At 57.3% G+C, this 20,473-nt stretch overlaps 1 protein-coding gene across 2 annotated transcripts in view; it reads left to right on the plus strand.

Moving 5' to 3' along the window:
* Positions 1 to 19,728, plus strand: part of TTBK1 (tau tubulin kinase 1) — a 41,839-nt gene extending 22,111 nt beyond the window's left edge. For both annotated transcript variants that reach the window (XM_049765479.1, XM_049765480.1), the window contains exons 14-15: positions 17,148 to 18,736; positions 19,351 to 19,728. In XM_049765479.1, coding sequence (XP_049621436.1) covers positions 17,148 to 18,736; positions 19,351 to 19,717 — 1,956 coding nt within the window. In that variant the 3' untranslated portion in view covers positions 19,718 to 19,728. The remainder of the gene's footprint in view (positions 1 to 17,147; positions 18,737 to 19,350) is intronic.
* Positions 19,729 to 20,473: the final 745 nt, after the last annotated feature.

Genomic DNA, 20,473 nt, shown 5'->3' on the forward strand with positions numbered 1-20,473 from the left:
GAGGTGCAGACTTGGGGTGTCCTGGAGCCACAGGTTTAAATGACATTACTCAGGACAGGTGCTGGAGGGCCAGGATGAGGACAGGGTAGGAAAAAGGTCTCCTCTAGGGGTGCTAAAAGGAAAAAGAAACCCGGAGAAGGGCCCAGAAAGAGGGGTCAGAGCATTGTGGGGGGGTGCCTTCTGGATGGCAGAGATGGACTGGCTCCGCATACGGGAGAGGAACTCTGGGAGGGGAGCCCAGAGCTAAGATAATGGTGCTAATGGTGAAGAGACAGAGCCAGAGATTAGACATAGGGACTTTCCTATCTCAAAACCAGGTCAAACGCAGGTTTCATGGGATTGGTTCAAGGGTGGGGTGAGTAGGGAGAAGGGAGAAAGCACTGGCTGGCCTGTTTCTCTATGGAGGTCATGGTTTACCTCTGACCCAGGAAGTGAATTGCCAACTCTTGCCCTGGATGCTGAATGGGGTCCATGTAACACACCCCACCAGGAAGTTGAGGACAGCCAAGGAGGTAGTGCAAGTTAGGGGTTGAGGGGGCATTCAGAGATTTTCTGTGTTTCACTCGTCCTCTCACACTGGGGCTCTGGGAGATGCCAGGCCACAGGGCCTGGTTCACACTGGGAGTGATGGGGAGGGGCGTGCCTTGCTCTGGACTCTTAAAAAGAGGGGTGTTGGCAGGTGGGCACCATGCGTGTGGTATTTGGATTTTTCCACCCAGAAAGGACACAGCCAATGGCATTTGGAGGCTCGGTGGTGGCAGTGCGTGGGCTAGTTTGGCTGAGAAACTGAACCTGGATGAGTTGCCACCAAGACCAGTAATAGATGAGCAGGATCAGAAACGGGGTCTGCTCGGAGTTCCCATCTACTTGCTCACCCATGCACTGTCACTCAGTCACACACTTGGTCCAGTCCCCCAGGAATTCAGTCAGTCCCCCAGTGCTGTGTGCTGAGCAGTGACTCCATGCCAGGACTCAAGAGGGCGGGAGATGTTGCCAGTGTGAAGTTGAGCAAATAAATTCACCCCAGGCTTGGGGACAGGCTCCAAAGGCAGATCCCATGTTTTGTACGCAGCAAGCCCCACCAAAAGTGACTCCCAACACCCCTCAAGCACAGAGCGGGGAAAGCCTCTGGGCACCCACTTCTCATGACACCCCCAGACCAACAGGAAGCAAAAGACTGGAAAATCAGCCTGGAGCTAGGATGGGGGGGGGCCTACATCGAGGGGGGTCCACTCCCTATATGGTGCCACAGGCATGTTGGGGGTCATGTTGGTGCTCTGCCCTTTCAGGTGCCCCGGTGCCTAAGAGGTGACCTCTGTCAGGCCAATGGGAGGGCCATGGGGTTTGGGGGCAGGCACGTGATGGGTCATGAGCTGGGTTTTTGTCAAGGACATGGTGGGCATTGTCGGCCTCAGCGAACGATCGGGGGACACCTGATGAGCATGGAAGCGGCTGCCAGGACTGTGTGTGCATTTCTGGAATGGTCACGCCAACATGCTTTGCAGTAGCTGCATGCGTGTATGTGTACGCATGCAGCCATGTACACCTCAGGTGCCGGGGAATGACGATGGGTGAATAACAATCCTCATCATAACCCTCTTGACGGGGCAATGGGACGCTGGGGTTTATTGTGTGATCCTCCCAACAGTGTTGTCAACATGCACCCCAGATCTGTTTTACTTTATTTCATCGGGGTGGGGGGGAGGAATCCCTTCGGATTCTCATCCAGCTTCCTGGTGCTGGTCTGGCCCCACAGCGTAGGGGCCTCACCCAGAGATGCTCGAGGGGGCGCTGTGCCTTGATGGGGATAGAGGCATGCACCTAACCCCCTGTGCTGTCTCTCCAGCTCCCCTCCCCATTTTAAAGAGGAGGAGCCAGTTAGTTGGTCAGGGGTGGAGGAAGCGAGAGTTAGTCCAGGCACGAGGCTGGTGCTGGAGTCCCTTTGCCTGAGGCCCGTGTGTTGTTGAGTCATGAGAGCAACAAGGCTAGGCCGGAGAGAACAGTTGGGCTTTGCAGAGTCCAAGCCGGAATGTATGTGTTGTGGTCACTGGTGTGCGTGTGTATGTGTGTGTGTGTGCTGGGCAGTGGCTCCTGTGTGCTCCATGTGCGTGTGTGTGTAAGGGTGCATACCTCTTTCTGTGTCCAGCACCACGATCTATGGTGAAGTGGTCAGTCAAGGCAGTGACATGCGGAGGCGTGAGGTTTGCACCGAGTCCTGAGCCCAGCCTGTCTCTTGGCCTTGCACCCCTGCATTTGTACCACTTCCTCGGGTAGTTGTGTCTCCCCTGCCCCCCGCCCCAAGCGAGAAAGGAGCGTGGGTGGAGCCAGGCTCTGTTCTGGAACATCTGAGAGGGGGTTTGAACGTTCGGGACTGACTGGACTGTCCTGCCGCCTCTTGCTGTCCCTTAGAAGTGCTGCTGGCGGTGGGGGCCGGTGGTGGGGGCTGACAGTGGGCGGCTGGAGGCGCGGCTAGTGTGTGATTGTGGGGAGGGGTGTTTGCTTTCTTGCAGCCAGCCTGTCTGACTGATAAATGAAGGGGTGCTTGGAGGACATTTGGGCTGGGCAGCGGCACCAACACTTCCTGCCACGTGCAAGGGACTAGGGGCAGCGGTGCTGAGGGGCTCCACACACACACCCTGCCCTCTGGGGGGGGGGTGCTCAGTCAAGGCAGGGGGAGTGTCTAGGCTAGGCTAGGCTCACTGACACTTGTCCTCTGCTTCTGAATATGGTGGCAGGCAGAGGCTGGGGGTGCACGGCCAGTTGTATAGAGCCCTTTCTACCTCCACGGACCCCCCAGACCTCAGGGGTCCCTGTTGACATCTCAATCTCCCACTGTGGAGACCCCCTCGTTCCAAAAGGAGCCAGACCCCTCAGACCCTTTGCCGGCACCCCTCTATTCATATCCACTTTGCCTTCTCCCTCCCTCCCGGGCACCACAGGTACCTCTCCTGCAGCTGGCAGCAAGGGGCCACAGCCTCTGCCAGCCCAAGATGAACCAGCTTGTAGAGGACAGGGAAGGGAAGGGAGGAAGAATCCTGGAGCCCACCCACACCCCTCCCCTTTGTCCTGTGCCCAGCTCTTCATCCTCCCTGGACTGAGGCCCTGTGGCATCTGTGAGGTGGGCAGGGCAGGCTCAGGTCCACTTTGGTCTGCAGGAGGAGGATTCCATCTTTGTTACTACCCCCGTGGGACCCCCATTTTGCAAATGGGAAGAAGCTCAGTGACTTGCTGAGCTATAAAGATGTGACGTATAAAGTGACTCCCTTGATGCTACCTGGAATATGGCATAGAAGGAGGGGAGGAAGGAGGCGGGGTTCTAGCATGGGTAGTGGCACTTCACCGCCTGCCCTTTGGGTGGCACTGGACTGGCACCGGCTCTGGGGGGTGGGACAGAGGGATGCATGCATGCAGCAGCAGGGCTGAGGAGACCTCAGGAGGAGCATGGAGCAGATCCGGTCCCTCATCCCTCACCCCTGCTCCCGCTGCAAGCCCATTACAGGCAATACTCCATAGCAGACATCATCCTAAGGGTGAAAAGTCCCCTGCCCTGAGAGATTCCCCAGCTGGGATGGGTTGAGCCGGGAAGGCCTCCCAGAGGAGGTCAGTGGTCAAGGTCTCCAGGGAGACCCCAGCCTCCATGGCAGGGAGGAAGAGGAGCAGGAGGAGGAGGAAGAGGAGGAGAGGGTGCAAGGGGCAAGGGTGTCGATGGCCCAAAGCCAGGCTGCCCACACCCTTCCGTCCTCCACCCTGCCCGACCCTGGCCACCGTTGTCCGGGGAGCTGTGAGCGGTGGGTGGCCCCCGAGAAGGAGCTGTCGAGTCTGTACCTGACGCCTCTTTTCCCTCCACTCTCTTGGTCTCTTTCAGTCGGAGGAGGACAGACTCTCGGGGCACTCCCTCCCGCGGTACAGCCCCCTGCGACGACTGGCGTCCTCCGTGTTCTCCTCCTCCACGCTGGAGACCGAGCATTACCCGCACCCCGGCGGCGGCGGCTCCTCGGGCTCCTCCGGTGGTTCCCTCATTCAGCGCAGCCGCTCGGCCGAGAGCAGTCCCGTGCGGGCCCCCCACAGGCGCCACGCACCCCTGGCAGCCGGGAACCACAGACTTGTGCCCTCGGTGCTCCGCATCTCGCGGTCCCAGCTGCAGCAGGTGTGGGCCCGCTTCACCCACAAGACCTAGGTGGGACGCAATAATCGCCCCCTGCCCCTGCCCCGCCACGCAATATCCCCCAGCAGCGCCCCGGTACTGTAACGGCCAGGCCCGGCCAGGCCCCACGGCCCAGGGTGCAGGGAGACTGCGGCCGAGGCCAGGAGAGAGGCAGGCGGTGGGATGATGGTATGGGCAAGCCACTCGCGGAGGGTTAATCCGGCTTAATCCGTCATCCTTTGGCCGAAGGGAATGGGCCCTGCATCTGAGGCTGCGGGGTGCTGGCCAGCCGGGGTTGGGCTTCAGCAGGCAGTGGGCCTTGTCCGCTTGTCTGCTGCGGCAGGCAGAGGGCAGAGTTCACCCGCAGGTGGCCTTGGAGCCTGGGATATGGGGTGCAGCCCAGAGCGAGGAGGCCCAGCGAGCTCAGAGCAGCCCCCGAAGGTCCTCTCACAGGGTCGACTCCTTCCTGTAGGTGCTCAGTGAGCCCCCATCTGTCCATCCGTCCATCTGTCCATCTGTCCATCCGTTCATCCATTCATCCATCCATCCATCCAACCTTCCTTCCTTCCTTCCTTCCTTCCTTCCTTCCTTCCTTCCTTCCTTCCTTCCTTCCTTCCTTCCTTCCTTCCTTCCTTCCTTCCTTCCTTCCTTCCTTCCTTCCTTTCTTCCACCTGTAAGGGCCATGGTGAAGTCAGAGCACAGGGTCCCTCAGGTGGGAGCAGGGTGAGGCAGGTGTCTCTGCCCAGGGCTCGCCCCCACCTGTCACAGCAGGGCACCTCACCCGGTCAGCCAGCATCTCATGCCCTCTCTCTCTCCCTGCACGGTGGTCCTATGGGGAGGGCGGCAGGAAGGGCAGTGTCTGCGTGCGGGAGGGCGGAGGCCTGAGGCACGGCAGGGTAGGGCCCATGGCAGGACTCTGACCGTGTGTGCATTTTCATGTGTGCCTCTGTGTGTCCGTGTGCACCTGTATGTGTCCACGTGTGTCACATGTGTGCTTATGAGTGTGTGTGGAAACCAGGGAGCACTATGGTTGGCTATGGAGGAGCCTTGTGTGATAGTGTGTCATGGATGTGGGTCGGATCATGCATCTCCAGGTTCCTGGGGGCACTGACATGTGTGCACTGGCGTGTGTGGCTGCTGTAGCTGAGGGGTGTGGAAGGTGCTGCGTCCCTCCCTCCCTGCTCCCCCTGACTCCCCTTAACTCGCTCCTTTCCCTCCTGGCTGTACGTGGCTGGAGGCTAGTGGGCAGTGCCCAGGAGTGGCCTCCCTGCACTCCCTTCTCCCAAATCTGGTTGTGCTTTTGCGGTGATTGGGGCACATGCTCGCCTGCCGCCCGCCTCAGCCCCCTCCAGCTCTGATGGGGGCTGTCTGGACCCAGAGCACCTGCCCCTGAGCAGTGAGAGGCAAACTTAGGTGTAGACACTACCCCACCCGCTACTCTCTGCTGCCTTCAGGCTTCTTGGGGTCCTCTGAGACCCACGTCAGCAAGAAGTAGCAGAGGGGCCAGAGTAGGTTCTTTAAGACTGGATGGAAAAACAAAGCACAAAGGTGAAGGGGTGGGATGAACCGGAACCCCCTTCTGGCACTGCCCTTACCTCCTGCCTCTGCCCTCTGGCCCTCTCCTCCCGCTCTGTCCCCCAGATAATGGCAGGGGTGAAGAGAAAGGGAGTCTGTCCCCAGACTCTCCCATTGGGGTAGGGCTTGACCCTCGGCCTAGCTGAAAGCAAGCACTCTGTGGTCTGGCATCTTCTTCCAGAGGGTTCCACTCCCTGATCCCGAGCACAGCACCCCACAAATTGACCGGAGGAACTCTGAGGTATTCAAAGATCCCCAAGTGCCTTGTGACTTTTCAAAGCAGGTGGCACTAGCTTCAAATCCACTTTAGTATTAAATATGTAGTTCCAGAGCTTAGGGCAGGAACAACTAGCAGGCCACCTTTTGAAGGTGGCAGGATTTACACACACACACACACACACACACACACACACACACACACACACACACACACAACTGCAGTCTGCAAGGAATGGTATACATTAAAGAGACCACGATCCAGAACATTCTGTCCTTCAGGATATCTTTCGGCCTGCCCTCCACAGAGAAAAGGGATGCTCTGTAAAGTCTGTACTACCAAGAGGCGATCATCATAGGATCATCATAGGGCTGCCCTGGCTCTGAGGAGCACCTCAGGCCCTTTGCAGCCCCCTGTGTGGCGCCCCAATAAGTCTTTGGTTGGGGCTCAGGTGCCAAGCCAAAGAGGCTCCCTCTTCCACCCTGGTTTCCCAAGGAGGAGGCCAGGCTGTTTCCAGAAACAAAGCTCTGCTTGGGGAAAAGGACAGTGGCCTCGAGGTCAGTTTTGAGACGAGGTCGGCTCTGTGTGGGACTTAGAAATGGTGTTTTTGTACTTGAGGCGTGCGGCAGGCTCCTCTTTATAGATTTTTTTATATTGATCCCAGCCCCGGCCCTTCCCAGGCACAGACAGTGAAGTCAGCACTTCCTTGGTGAACTGATTTTCATCCTTGCCTGCCCTTAACCATCATAATACTGAATGTACAAGAAATATCGGGTTTCCTCACCAATTCCGGGAGACAGAGGACATGCTGGAGAGTTTTTTGTTTTGTTTTTTTTACTTCTTGAAGTTGCTAGACTTGGAACCCAGGCATGGCCTGTGATAGCATTTTCTGAGCATTTTCCTCCATGGTCAGGTCTAGTCCTGGTCTTTGTTTGCCCCCTTCACTCCCTCTAGAAAGAAGGGCACTCTCTATGACCAGATCCCCTGCTGGACTCGGAGCCTACTGGGGCTCTTCTGGAGAGTTTCTCCAGCCTTCCAATCCCACATCGCCCCCCACTCCCCAGCAGCTCAGAAAATTCAGTGGGCAGAGGAAGAAGGGAGAAGGTGAATTTCCAGGCTCTTGGCTTTAGTGGTCCTGAGTGGGAGGTCTTCAATGCGGCTCTCAGGACAGAGAGTGGCCTTTGGCGAGCCCTGACCAGTTTGAGGGATGTCACCAACTCACATCTCTAAGAACCAAGTAGTGGGGAGTAGATGGGCTGAGGGACCTTCCCTCACACTGTCCTCAGCCAATTCTTGCCACTTTAATTTTGATATGAAATTCCCATTTAAAGAAAATGATTGGGGCTGGAGTGTTAGCATAGCGGATGAGTCATTTATCTTGCATGGAATTGACCCGACATCACATATGGTCCCTAGAGTCTGCCAGAGCTCAGGCTCAGGTCCCCTGAGTGCTGGGAGTGTGGCCCAAAAACCAAACCCCCATGAAAGAAAAACATTGAGGGGCCAGATCAATAGAACAGCATGTAGGGTGTTTGCCTTGCTTGCAGCCGACCCAGGTTTGATCCCAAGCATCCCATATGGTCTCCAGCGCACGCCAGGAATAATTCCTGAGTGCAGAGCCAGGAGTAACCCCTGAGCCTCCCCACCCCAAATCACCAAAACCAAACAAGAATGGGCTCTCTATTTATTTTTTAAAAAACTTTTAAAAGAAAAAAATTGCAGTGTGAATCCCAACAAAACCAGCTTTTTAGGTGGCGATCAGAATGTGTCACCTTTGTGAGTCCCAAGGACCTCATGGCCCACCTCCCAGGGGGTTGTTTCTGCAGGAACCAGGCAAGTGGGAGGAGGCAGCGGGAGCACTGGGACAGGGACTGTGGGTGTGTGCACATGGTGTGAGTGTGGGTGAGTGGGGCCTTCCCTGGAGGCTCAGTGTTTGCTCTGTAGGACCCGTGCCAGACACTCTGAACCCCGAGATATTGCACAGCCCCCAAACCCACTCAAGGCAGCTGGGTCATAGCAATAACCACCCAATACTCACCCCAGAGTCACGAACACCCCGAACCCAGACATCTCCCCTCGCACATCCAGCAGCAGGGCCCTGCTCAGCGCAGGGTGGGAGCTGGTTGGGGGCTGTAGCACCTCTGAGCCACGCTGCTCCCCTAACCAAGGAGAGTGTACAAAGCCAGGCTCCTCTCTGGAGGGCCTCAGCGCCCTCTCTTTTCCCTTCCTCTCTTCTTCCCTGCTGAGGTCCCAGTTTCCTTGGGGAGAGGGCTGCTCTTCAATCCAGCAGTGAGGTACAAGGTGAGGTGAGGTTGGAGCAGGCCTCTGTGAGGTGGGGCTGGGCAGGTAAAGTGCAGTTACAGCTTTGTGGGGTGGCAGGGAGGGGACCGTGCTCAGGGGAGTGTGGGAGCCCCAAGAATCTGTTAATACTCTGGCTGCTCTGGGCTGGTAGGGGTGCCTGGGACATAAGCATAGAGGATCCCCTTCCTCCCATTTCCTAGGAGGGCTTGAACACCCCACTCTACCCCAGATGCCAGAGACTCCCACCCAAAGGGCCCAGATCAACCCTAGGGTTATTTTTGGAAAATAGGGGTAACGGGAAAGCTCTCTCCTTACTTTGGGGGGCGTGTCCCCAAAATTTACTTCATTCCTACTGGGGCCCTGTGTCCCTGGGACTGGTAGAATTTTGAAAATTTTAAAGCATCCTTCTCCCTAAGGGAGAGAGGCCCCTCACCTGAGGACCCATAGCCCAGGGGTCCCCACATCACCCAACGGGCTTCCCTGGGTGCCCCTGAGCCTGACCCCCAGTCTCCACCAGCAGAGCTGGGAACCCGGAGACAGGAGGCCGGCACAAAAGCCCAAGGACTACGAGGCCCTTCCGTGACCTCCTTCCAGGGTCCGTCGGCCCCCACTACCCACCGTCCCCGCACAGTGGAGGGGCGGGCGGGGTGCACTTGCCACGTCTAACCCCCATCCGCAGCCCCCCACACTCCTAGGCTGCGCCTGCACCTCCCGCTCTTCTCGGCCAGTCCACTAGTACCCACCCGGCGCGGGCGAGACCAAGACCGCGTTTCGGGGTACCTCTGGCAGATCTCTAACTGTATCTGGGTCTCAGACCCCACTTTTCACTCGACTGTACCCCCAACCCCGCACGGGTGGCCAGCGCACCTCGAATGTACCGTTCTGTCTCTGTAACTAGCTGCTATGCGTGACCAGGGTAGCGCCCCGTGCCACCCCTTGCCTGCTGCTAACGTGAGGGTCTGGGGGTGCTCGCCCGCCCTGTGCTCCCGCCTGCCTGCTGCGTCCCCAGTACCCTCTCTTTCCCACCCCTGGGCCAGGGCGGAATGGGAGTGGGGGGCTCACCTGCCAGCCCCTTGCTCTTCCAGGCCCCGGGGTGCTGATGAAGGGCTGGGAGGGGGTAGCTGGTCAGTTTCCTGCCCCCCACTCCTGTTACCTCGCCGCCCTCAGGGCTGCTCAAGTTCCAGTCCATCACCCACCTTTCCCCTCCCCACTCCCAACAATTGGCCTTGCACTTGGAAGCCAAAGAGCCCAGAATCTTCTGAAGGGGAGCTGAGCTCTGAGTCTCCTGTCTCAGAGCTACCCAAAAAAAACACCTTTTGGCCCAGGCCCCAGAGTCCATATCCCGACCACCCTCCTCCACTGCACCCCTGAGGGCCCTGGGGAATTCCTTAACATGCCCCCCAACCTCCAGCTCTTTCTTCTCCCTCCCCACCCCCGAAAAATAAAACTCAGGGACCAACATCTGCTTCCTTTGCACTTGCTCCGTCCACCCTTCCTTCCCTTGGGGGGCTTCCGTGGGGATGGGAGGGGGGCCCTTGGTACTGACAGTATTGAAAGAGGAGGGGGGCTTGGACCTGCCTCCTGAGAGGTGGGACCAGTGAATGAATGAAGGGGGCTCCGACACCAGACCCCAGGACCCCCACCCCTTCCTAGCTGGACAGATGCTTCCTGGCCAGGGATGGGAAGGGGATTTGGCCAGAGGACTCTCCTGGGGGTCCCAAATCCCAGCTGGTTTATTCCCAAGCTTCCCCTCTTATCATAGCCACCAACCACCCCCCTGTTTTTTGTACTGCAATAATACTGTATTATAAGCTTGCACTATCCCTGAGCCGGCCAGCCGTAAGCATGCACGAAAAACTCAGAACCACACTCGCGTGCCCACACGCACACACACACACACACACACACACACACACACACACACACACACACACACACATACACCACGATGGGACGCCTTTCTTTTTTCCCCTTTTCCTTTCTCTCTCCGGGGTGCGTCCTCAATGTACATAGCGGCGTTGGGGCTGGGAGGCGCCGGGTCTGGGTGGAAAAGCATGCACGGAGCCCCCCTAGACAGCGAGTACTGTACAAATCCAACACTTGAAACCGACACGCACACGCGGGGGTGGGACACGGACACACACACGCGGGGGGCCGGGGAGGAGCGCCCCGCCGTCTCGCGTCGCTGTGCGAGGGATCTTGTGCCTTCTTAAGTCCCTGTATGTTCATGCAGACAATCCGGAGAGCTTGTGTACTACCAAATCCTGATTAAAGACGCCTTCCAGGAACCCGTGCCTGCCTCGGCCTGCTTTCTTTCCTTTCGCCCTTCCTCACCCCGGCCCACCTCCACAGCACACCCCGACTCCCCCGAGGCCCGGCTGGGCAGAGTGCCCAGCTCTCACGCTGCTGCTGATTCAGGCTTTGGGAAATGGGGGTGGCAGAGAGTTCCAGGTCAATGGAACCTGCTGCACCTCCTCCTGGCAGGGCTGCGGGCCAATGGGGAGCAGTGGGGAGAGACCCCAGGAGGTTTGGGTGTGTGTGGACTTGAGCACTCTTGCCTGGCTTCACCCCGAACTGGCCTGAGGGGTGGACTCTAGTCTCTGGGGCCTGGATCCAAGTTGCCAGCTAATGCAGGCCTTGAGGGAGGAGGGAGAAGTGTGGACGGGGCAAGGGGGTCTGGGCTGACTCTGTCTCTAAGCATCAGAATGTTGAAGCCAAGCATGTGTGTTTCGGGGAGGAGGGAGACTGAGCTTGGGTCTCTGGAGGTGACGGGGCTGATGTCAGGTAATCAGTGAGGGTATGGACTGGGCTGTCATGGTGGGCGCTAGAAGGTGAAAAGTGGGGAGAAGGGGAAGGGTTTCTCACCAGTCCTTATCCCAGAGTGGGAATGAGGGTAGAAGACTGGCCAGAGAGATTGCATAGCAGATTAGGTGCTTGCCTTGCACTGCATATCCCAGTTTGATCCCCAACATCCCATATGGTCCCCCTGGCCCATCAGGAGTGAGCCCTGAGTGCAAAGCCAGGAGTTACATCCTGAGCACTGTGTGTGGCCCCAAAACAAAGCAAACAGAAACCAGAAGACAATTTATTCCCACACTGTAAATGCATCTATAGTTACAGCTACACTAACGGACTCCCTCACATACACTAACATAGACTCCCATACAGACATCCACACACACTCATACACACACACACACACACACACACACACACATGCATAGGGACAAAGATTTAGAAACATCTGCACAGATGGGTGTGGCAGGAGCAAACTAGGGTCCTTCTCCTCCTGAGTGGGGTTCCCCAAGGGCAAAGTGCCGGCTTGGGCGAGGGGTTGGGTGTGGAGACCCAAGGAGCAGTGAGGTGGGATTTCTAAAGTTCCTTCTCCTTGTCAGGTCTCAGCTACCCCTCATCACTTCCAGGGACACCCTGGAGGGTGAGCAGGAAAAGGGGAGAAGGGAGGAGGTGGAAAGTACAGGGTTTCTGGGCCTCATCTCTGTCACTCAGCAGCCATCCTTTGACCTTTAGACTGTGGGCCTCTGCCTGTATGTGGACTTGGCCAGGTGCCAGTGCAAGGGATGTTCTCTGGATGTTCTCTGACCCCTGTGTGGGGCTGGGGGGCTGGAGGTCAGAGTTAATGTCACACATGGTTTTGGGGACTGGGCGAGGTCTGGCCCTCCCTCCTACCTTCTCTCTGTCTCTCCTGAAGTGGACATTAGGGGGTGGACCCAGAAGGTATACAGGCCAGATCCCCCACTGGCTCAATCTCAGCTCCAAGCTTGCCCGCTGTTTCTCCAGGTTCACCCCTGACCACCTTTGTATTTTGCCAAAATCTTCAGGAGCTTTAAAATCTATTTATTTTCTTTTTTTTTGGAATGAGAATGGGTGGTGGTTTGTGTCACACCCAGTGGCACTCAGGGGTTACTCCTTGTTCTGCACTCCTGGTTGTTTTGGGGGACCAAATGGGATGTCAGAGATTGAACCCAGGCAAATATCCTACCCACTGTGCTACTGTTTCTGGGCTTCATTTCTGACTTAAGAATCTGAAGGCAGAATTCAAGGTGGTGGTGTTGGAGACCAAATAGGGTACAGTTGATCTAACCGGGGTCAGTCATGTGCAAGGCAAGTTCACTACCCCTATCCTGTCTCTCCAGTCCAATCTTTTTGATATTCTCTTTTTGGGGGCTCTTTGGAGTGTCTCCCAAGCAGTGCTCAGGAGCCCCACCTAGTTGGTGTTTCAATGTAAGACCCTGAAGTGCTGATGCTTGGACCAATGGCCTGGATGGAGGGGCCACCAAGGCCACAACTGGCAGTTTGGGACAGGGGCAGGATGTTGGGGATCAAACCCAGGACCTTACATATGCCAGGCATGTACTACAGCCTTTTGCACATTTTCTCTGGCCCTAAGGATCTAGCTTTTTCAAAAGTACCCCCGAGTGGAGCCATAGTAGAGCAGGAATGACATTTGCCTTGCACGCAACTGAACTGGGTTTGATTCCGCAGTACCCCATTTTGCCCACTAAGCCCCTCCAGGAGAGGCAGAGCCAGTCCTCAGTACAAAGCCAGGAGTAAGCCCTGAGCAACACCAAGTATAGCCTCCAAAACAAATAAAGCAGACTTAAAAGGGCTGAGCTGAGGGCCCTCAATAAGCACAAAGGTTCACTGTCCTGGAGAGGAAGCTGACAGGGAATCTCCCTAAAACCCAACTCCCCTTGCTTTCTTTGGGGGCTGTAGCAGGCCTGGTGTCCCCTCTAGTATGGATCCTGAACCTCGGGTCGGGCACACCATGGCAGCATGAAGAAGCCCAAGCACTGAGCCAAAGCAATAATAGCACAGCAGGTAGGGCATTTGTCTTGCATACAACAGAGCTGGGTTCCATCCCTGGTACCCCAATACTCTCCCCCAACCCTCCAGGAGTGATTCCTGAATGCAGAATCAGGAGTAAACCCTGAATACCAATGGGCATGGCCCCAAAATGAAACAAAAACAAACCCAAACCAGGAGCTAAGGCCATACAGACAGAAGGGGGCATCAGGGGGCTCAGAACAGAGGGAGGCATGGGGTGTCCTCTGTAGAGAGTTGGGGAGGGAAACAGAAAGCAAGTGAGGGGCCAGAGAGATAGCACAGAGGATAGGGCACTTGCCTTGTATGCAGCTGGGTTCCATCCCCAGCATCCCATATGTTCCCCTAAGCCCGGATTCCTGAGCACAGAGCCAGGAGTAACCCCTGAGTATGTCTGAGTATGTCCTCAAAACTAAAAAAGAAAGAATAAAAAGAAAAGCAGGTGACCTGAACCAGCTGGTTTGGCAGTTAATCAAAGCTGACCAGATTCTGATTCCTGGCTCTGCCCCAAAGAGAGGGTGGAGACCAGGATGGCAATAAAGTTGTGGGGGAGGGCGTGCATCACTGGTTTCTGCCTGGTTTGTCTGGGCTGAGGATTCTCTCTGACGATCATTCTCTCTCCTGGTCACAAGAAGGAAAGCAGGAGGAAGGGTTCCACTCTGATCCACTATGGGGGTATATGGTGGGGAGCTCTGGATTGGACCTTTCCCAGAAGATCCAGGAGCTAAGCACAAGACAGAGAGAGCCCAGAGTAGCAGAGAAGAAAAGGGAAAATGGAGGTCCAGGCTCTTCCAGGACAGCATGGCTGGGTGGGCAGTGCTGAGCTAGACAGGTACCATGTACTCAAGGCTCTAGGACCATGTGTCTGTCCTGGCTATCAGTGCTCTCACCTGCCATGGTTCCCACTCACACAGGACCTCTTGGCACTCTCTGTTCCCAGGCCATCTCCGTCCTCGACTGTGGTCGTTGGGCCTGGCCAAGGGCACATGGCATCTCAAGATCAGATGCTGAGGGGCTGAGAGAAAGTACATTGGGGAGGCCGCTTATCTTGCATGCAGCTGACCCTGGCATCCCATATGTGGCCCCCAAATAAATGGGGGAGCTGAGGCTTTTCCCAATGCTTATTAAGTGAAGGATGAGGGGACAGTCATAGAATGCTTCCTGCCTGAATATGAAAAGGGTGGAGCTGGATGAAAGGCCTTTGGTAGTTCCTACAGCTGGATCCAGAACACTTAATATTGAAGGACTTTGAATGAATGAATGAATGAATGAGTGAGTGAGCAAGGGAATTAATGAATGAGTGCTCAAGTGAGTGAATTAATGAGTAAATGAGTGAGCCAGTGAATGGAGAGTTTGAAGAGAGACTCTAGGTTCCATGTTGATTAGGAGAATCATGTCAACGCAAGCATGTGGAAGGGAGGCAGGAAGGTTCTGTAAATTTGTTTTGTTTTATTATGCCTTTTTGTTTTGTTTTGTTTTGTTTTGTTTTTGTTTTTGGGCCACACCTGGTAACGCTCAGTGGTTACTCCTGGCTATGAGCTCAGAAACCGCTCTTGGCTTGGGGGACCATATGGATGGGACGCTGGGGATCAAATCCAGGTCCATCCTGGGTCAGCCACATGCAAGGCAAGCGCCCTCCCACTGTGCAATCGCTCCAACCCCATGTTTTATTTTGCCTTTTCTTCTTCTTCTTCTTCTTCTTCTTCTTCTTCTTCTTCTTCTTCTTCTTCTTCTTCTTCTTCTTCTTCTTCTTCTTCTTCTTCTTCTTCTTTTTTTTTTTTTGATTTTTGGGCCACACCTGGTGACGCTCAGGGGTTACTCCTGGCTATGCATTCAGAAATCACTCCTGGCTTGGGGGACCATATGGGACTCCCAGGGGATTAAACCATGGTCCATCCTGGGTTAGCACATGCAAGGCAAACGCCCTACCACTTGTGCCACTGCTCTAGCCCCTATTTTGCTTAAAAAAAAAAAAACTAGCAATGCTCAGAGGTTACTCCTGGCTTTGCACTCAAGAATCACTCCTGGTAGGCTTGGGGTAACCATAAGGGATGCCAGGGATCAAACCCATGTTGGCCTGGCTTGCAAGTCAAGCTCACTGCCTGCTGTACTATTGCTCTGTCTGTAATGATGAATTTTGGAAACAAGTAGAGGAAAGAATTTGACTGGGGGGTAGAGAGAAAGGCTTGTTTTATTTTGTTTTATTTTCTTTTGGGGAGGTGTCGCCCCAGCAGTATTCAGGCTTACTCCTAGTTCTGTGTTCAGTGGATTTGATTTAGAATCAGCCACATGAGAGGCAAGTGCTTTAACTCCTGTATTATTTCTCTAGTCTCTGGACAGGAAGGCTTCGGAAAAATAAACTTCCTGAGTTGGGTCTTGAGAAAGAATGAGACTTTCTGTGTAAATAGAGGTGGGGCTGGGGGTTTTGAAGGGAGGTATTGACAAACAGAGGAAATGACCCAGAAGAGTGAGGAATACAGTGCTTTTAGGGAGCTGCCGATAGGAGCTGAGGAGCAGAAGGCACTGCTAGAAAGGAGAGAGGCCATTTTGGTGTTGCTCTGGTACCAAAGTAAAGATCAGTTTCAAAGTGAGGACCTGTAGGAACGGACTGTGGGTTTCTGTGCAGCAGGGAGAGGGGCTGAGATAGATAAAATTCAGGGGAAAGAGCCAACCTGAGCTGGCTGTAAGTGTTTTTAGCTAGTCTCATCTTACAGGTACTCAGGGGTTACTCCTAGCTCTGTGCTCAGAAATTACTCCTGGCAGGCTCTGGGGACCACATATGGGATGGATGCCAGGGACTGAACCCAGATTGACCATGTGCAAGGCAAATGCCCTACCCATTGTGCAATTGTTCTGCCCCCCCCCCTTTTTAAGATTTTTGGGGGCAGGGGAGGCATAGCCAGTGTTGCTCAGGAATCATTCCTGGTAAGCTTAGAACACCATATGGGATGCCAGGGTTCAACCTGGGTCTAATGCATGCACTCTGTCCCCTCCACCCTGATTTAAAGTCTTCTTTTTTGGGGCGAGCTGGGTTTTGGGTCATACCCGGCATCGCTCAGGGGTTACTTCTGGCTCTACACTCAGAAATTGCTCTGGGCAGACTCAGGGGACCATATGGGATGCCGGGATTAGGACCACCGTCCTTCTGCATGCAAGGCAAACGTCTTACCTCCATGCTATCTCTCCGGCCCCGATTTAAAGTCTTCTTTGTAAAATAAATTCCCTCATGATATCACCCTTCATGCTCTATTTCCAACCTTGGATGAACTGGTCTGAAGAAGGGTAACAGCAAAGAATGAATAAACCAAGCCAGTCAGGAGAAAGTCATGGAGTCAGTTTGCTTCTCTCCTATTGGTCTCTCTCCACACCAAGCCAGACTGACCTTTCTTTATTAACCTAGTACAAAATTCACCAGGGTGGGAGAAGGTCAAGTGAGAGACAAAAGTACCTTCAGGTGTATTTTTACATATCAAAGGGATAGATTTAAAGGAAAGAGGAAGAGGGGGAATGCCTTTGTTTTGGATTAATAGCTGGGTGTCATCTCACATTCTTTTACTTTTGGGTACCATCCAGCAGTGCTCTGAGTGAAAGTTGCTCTTGACATTGCTTGGGGGACCATGTGGTGCCAGGGATGGAGCCCAGGCCTCTACACTCAGATCACGTGCTCAGTCCCCTGAGCCAGCTCTCAGCCCTGGTTCTAGGAGGGACCTGCCTTTCTGCATGAAGCCCTGACGTCCCACAGCTGTCATTTCCTCAGCCACCGGACTTGGCAAGTGAGGTCAGGATGCAACCCACAGGGGTGGTGTCAGGACTGGGAACGTCAGGGGACCTAGGACACAGGTGGCATTAGGCACCAGAGATTTTACAAGTGTCTCCAAAGTGCCAGGATCCATGCTGGCTCCAAGCACTAGCGCCATGAACAAAACAGACCAGACTGATAGGGTGTCTCCCACAGTGCTCGCTCTCTACCAGGCCTGCCTGGGGTTCCCCACCCAGAGGATTCTTCCCGCTGGCGGGCACCAAAGGGTGGGGTGACCTCAGTGGGTCCTGTGTGTGCACCCTTTGCAGGTGTTGTCGGTGTCACCCCTGTTTGAGGTGAATGGTCTCCCCCGAGCTGTGCCCCTGAACCTGCCCTACCAGCACTTCAAGAAAGATCTGTCGGACTACCGTGAGCGTGCCCGGCTGCTCCACAGAGGGTGCAAGACTGGCCTCTCACACATGCTGCTCTCTGCCCCCAAGCTCCCCCGAGCCCCTGTGCAGCCTCAAGCCAATGGGAAGGAGGAGAAAGAGGAGGAGGAAGAGGAGGAGGCAGGAGAGGAGGAAGAAGAGGAAGAGGAGGAAGAGGAGGAAGAAGATGAAGAGGAGGAGGAAGAGGAGGAAGAAGAGGAAGAGGAAGAGGAGGAGGAGGAAGAAGAGGAAGAGGAGGAGGCTGTGGCCCTGGAGGAGGTGCTAGGGCCCCGCAGCGGTTCCAGCAGCGAGGGGAGCGAGAGGAGCACTGACCGCAGCCAGGAAGGCGCCCCGTCCACACTGCTGGCCGATGACCAGAAGGAGTCGAGGGGCCGGGCCTCCATGGCCGACGGGGACCTGGAGCCCGAGGAGGGGTCCAAAACGCTGGTGCTCGTCTCCCCTGGAGACATGAAGAAGTCGCCCGTCACTGCCGACTTGGCCCCCGACCCTGACCTGGGCACCCTGGCTGCCCTCACGCCTCAGCATGAGCGGGCTCTGCCCACGGGCAGCCAGCTGGACGTGTCCGAGCCGGGCACACTGTCGTCGGTCCTCAAGTCCGAGCAGAAGCCCCCGCCGACACCGCCGGCCACTGGGGCCGCTGGCGCAGGGGTGGTGGCCGTCACCTCGTCGCCCTTCACCAAAGTCGAGAGGACCTTCGTGCACATCGCGGAGAAAAGCCACCTCAATGTCATGTCTTCTGGGGCACAAGCGTCTCGGCCCGAGGAGCTCAGTGCCAGGGCAGAGCTGGGCCCCGAGGCAGCCTCTGATGGGGGGGCTGCAGAGGAGGGAGGTCCCGTACCCCTAGAGAACGGCCTTGTCCCCTCAGGCCCGGAGGGGGTCAAGATGACGGAGACCCCGCCAGGACCCCTGGCAGACCCCACGACAGAGGTGGCCGAGGACTCACTGCCCAATGGCCCAGTCCTGGCTGACGGGCCTGCCCCGGCTCCCCGCCAGGAGCCAGGCCCCGAAGAGAGACTGGGCCCTCCGTCCCCTAACCACCAGGCCCGGGTGGGGCCCCGGCCCCGGAGCCGCATCCCCGTGCTGCTGTCCGAGGAGGACACAGGCTCGGAGCCCTCGGGCTCACTGTCGGCCAAAGAGCGGTGGGGCAAGAGGGCACGGGCCCCCCAGGACCTGGCACGGCTGGTGATGGAGAAGAGGCAGGGCCGGCTGCTGCTGCTGCGGCTGGCCTCTGGGGCTTCGTCCTCCTCCAGCGAGGAGCGGCGGAGGCCTTCGGAGACACTGTCGGGCACCTGCTCCGAGGAGGACACACCCGCCTCGGAGCCTGCCGGGGCCACCACCGCCACCGGCCGGCTGCCCCGGAGCCGGATACCCCGCCTGGTCAGTGTCCGGGCGTCCATGCCTGCAGCTCCCCAGCAGCTCCCCCACCGACCCCAGGGAACCCCAGCATCCGACACAGCCATCACCAGCAGGTAAGAGACCGTGCCAGCCTGGGGTGGTGGCAGCAAGGGAGCGGGCAAAGAGATGTGCACTAGAGAAGGCCTCTGAACTCAGGGGCTTCCCCAGAGCCCAGGTCAGGGGGATCAGGAAGGCCCCTCAGCTGCCCTCCACACCTCCCAGCTAAGTCTCTCTCTGACTTTGTTTCTCTGGGCTCCAGAGAGTTGTTCCAGGATATGTTGAAGAATTCGAAACCTGGGCAAGGGATAGGTGTCAGTGGGAGTCCATACCCACAACTTCTAATACCAGATCGCGCGCGTGTGTGCAAGAGAGACAGAGACAGAGCGCCCAGCGCCCAAAGTCTTTGGGAGGACCAGCGCCCCGGTTTCATATAAATTCAAGTCGGTTGCAGAGTAGAAGGCAGCAATGCATGAGAATTTTAAAGTGCAGTAGAGAGCCCTGCCTTGGAGGACGGGGTGCCAGGCCCGTAGCTGGGCCTCCTGCCTCCTGCAGCGCTCGGTGCCTGTTGGCGAGATAGATGCTCACGACGTCTGTCTGTCTGTCTGTCTGTCTGTCTGTCTGTCTGTCTGTCTGTCCCTCTGTCCCTCTGTCCCCCTGCTCTCTCTCCTCTCGCCTCCTTCGGCCGCAGGCTCCAGCCGCAGAAGCCCTCGGGGCCGGCCACTGCTGCTGACCTCCGGCCCAAGCAGCCCCTGGCCCGGGGCCCGGGGCCTGGGCGCGCCCCCACCGGCTCCCGGCCCGCAGGCCCGCGCAGCCCCGGCCTCCCCGCCTCGGCCGCGCGCCCGGCCAGCGCCTCCCCGAGGAGCCAGTCCCTGAGTCGCAAGGAGAGCGCCTCCCCGTCGCACCCAGCCCGGCCCGGGGCGCCCTCGGCTCGGGGGGCGCCGGGCGCAGCCTCCGCGGGGGGCCCCAAGCCAGGACCCAGAGGCAAACTGCAGACTCAGCGCGCAGCGGCCAAAGGCCGGGCCGGGGGCGCGGAGGGCCGCGCCGGGGCCAGATAATGACGCGCGCTCCCCGCACCCGCCGCCGGCCACCCCGGAGCCGCTCCCCGCACAGCCTTACGCGCCCGACGCGGCGCTGCCCTCGGCCCCGCTTCCCGCCTGCGCCCCCGGGACGCGCGCCAGTGAGGATGCCATCGGACGGGGGCCGGTGGGCAGCAGCCCTGGCCCCGCGCCCCGGGAAGGCCTGCGCAGCCACGCACGGAGGACTCCGCGCTTCCTCTGCTGCTCGCCCTGCTCCCCACGGAACCGACCTCCGCTTACGCCTCCTGCGGCGCCTTTCCATCGCCCGCCCGCCCGCCCCCAGCCGAAGCCCCCTTTTCAGAAAGGCAGCCTCAGACTCCAAGGGGGGTGCCAGCCTCTCCCTGGCCTCCTGGAGCTGCAGTGACCCCAGCCCCTGGCCGGGTGCGGGGAGGTGGTCGGCCTACTCAGGGGTGAGGGGGCAAAGTCAGCGCCATCGACCCCCACCGGGAGGCAGGCAGTGGGCCTGAGGTTCTCGGGGAGGTGCCCGTCCACCTCTGGGTTGCTTTCCACCCCTCCATGGTGGTCCCCCAGGCCGCCTTCCTCAGCAAGTGTTTCCCAAGCCGAGGGGGCTCCAAAGGAGGGGGTGTCCCTCCTTGAGTCAGCACTTGGGGGCCCCTTCTTGCCATGGAACCTCAATCTTGCCGAATGCGATTCCGGCCCCACCAGGGGAGGCAGATGGCTGCCTGGCCTCTTCTCTGCTCTGCACTGGCCCTTTGGAGATTCAGGGACGCGGTG

Source organism: Suncus etruscus, chromosome 18 (assembly GCF_024139225.1).
Source record: "Suncus etruscus isolate mSunEtr1 chromosome 18, mSunEtr1.pri.cur, whole genome shotgun sequence".
In the NCBI taxonomy this organism is placed as follows: Eukaryota; Metazoa; Chordata; class Mammalia; order Eulipotyphla; family Soricidae; genus Suncus; species Suncus etruscus.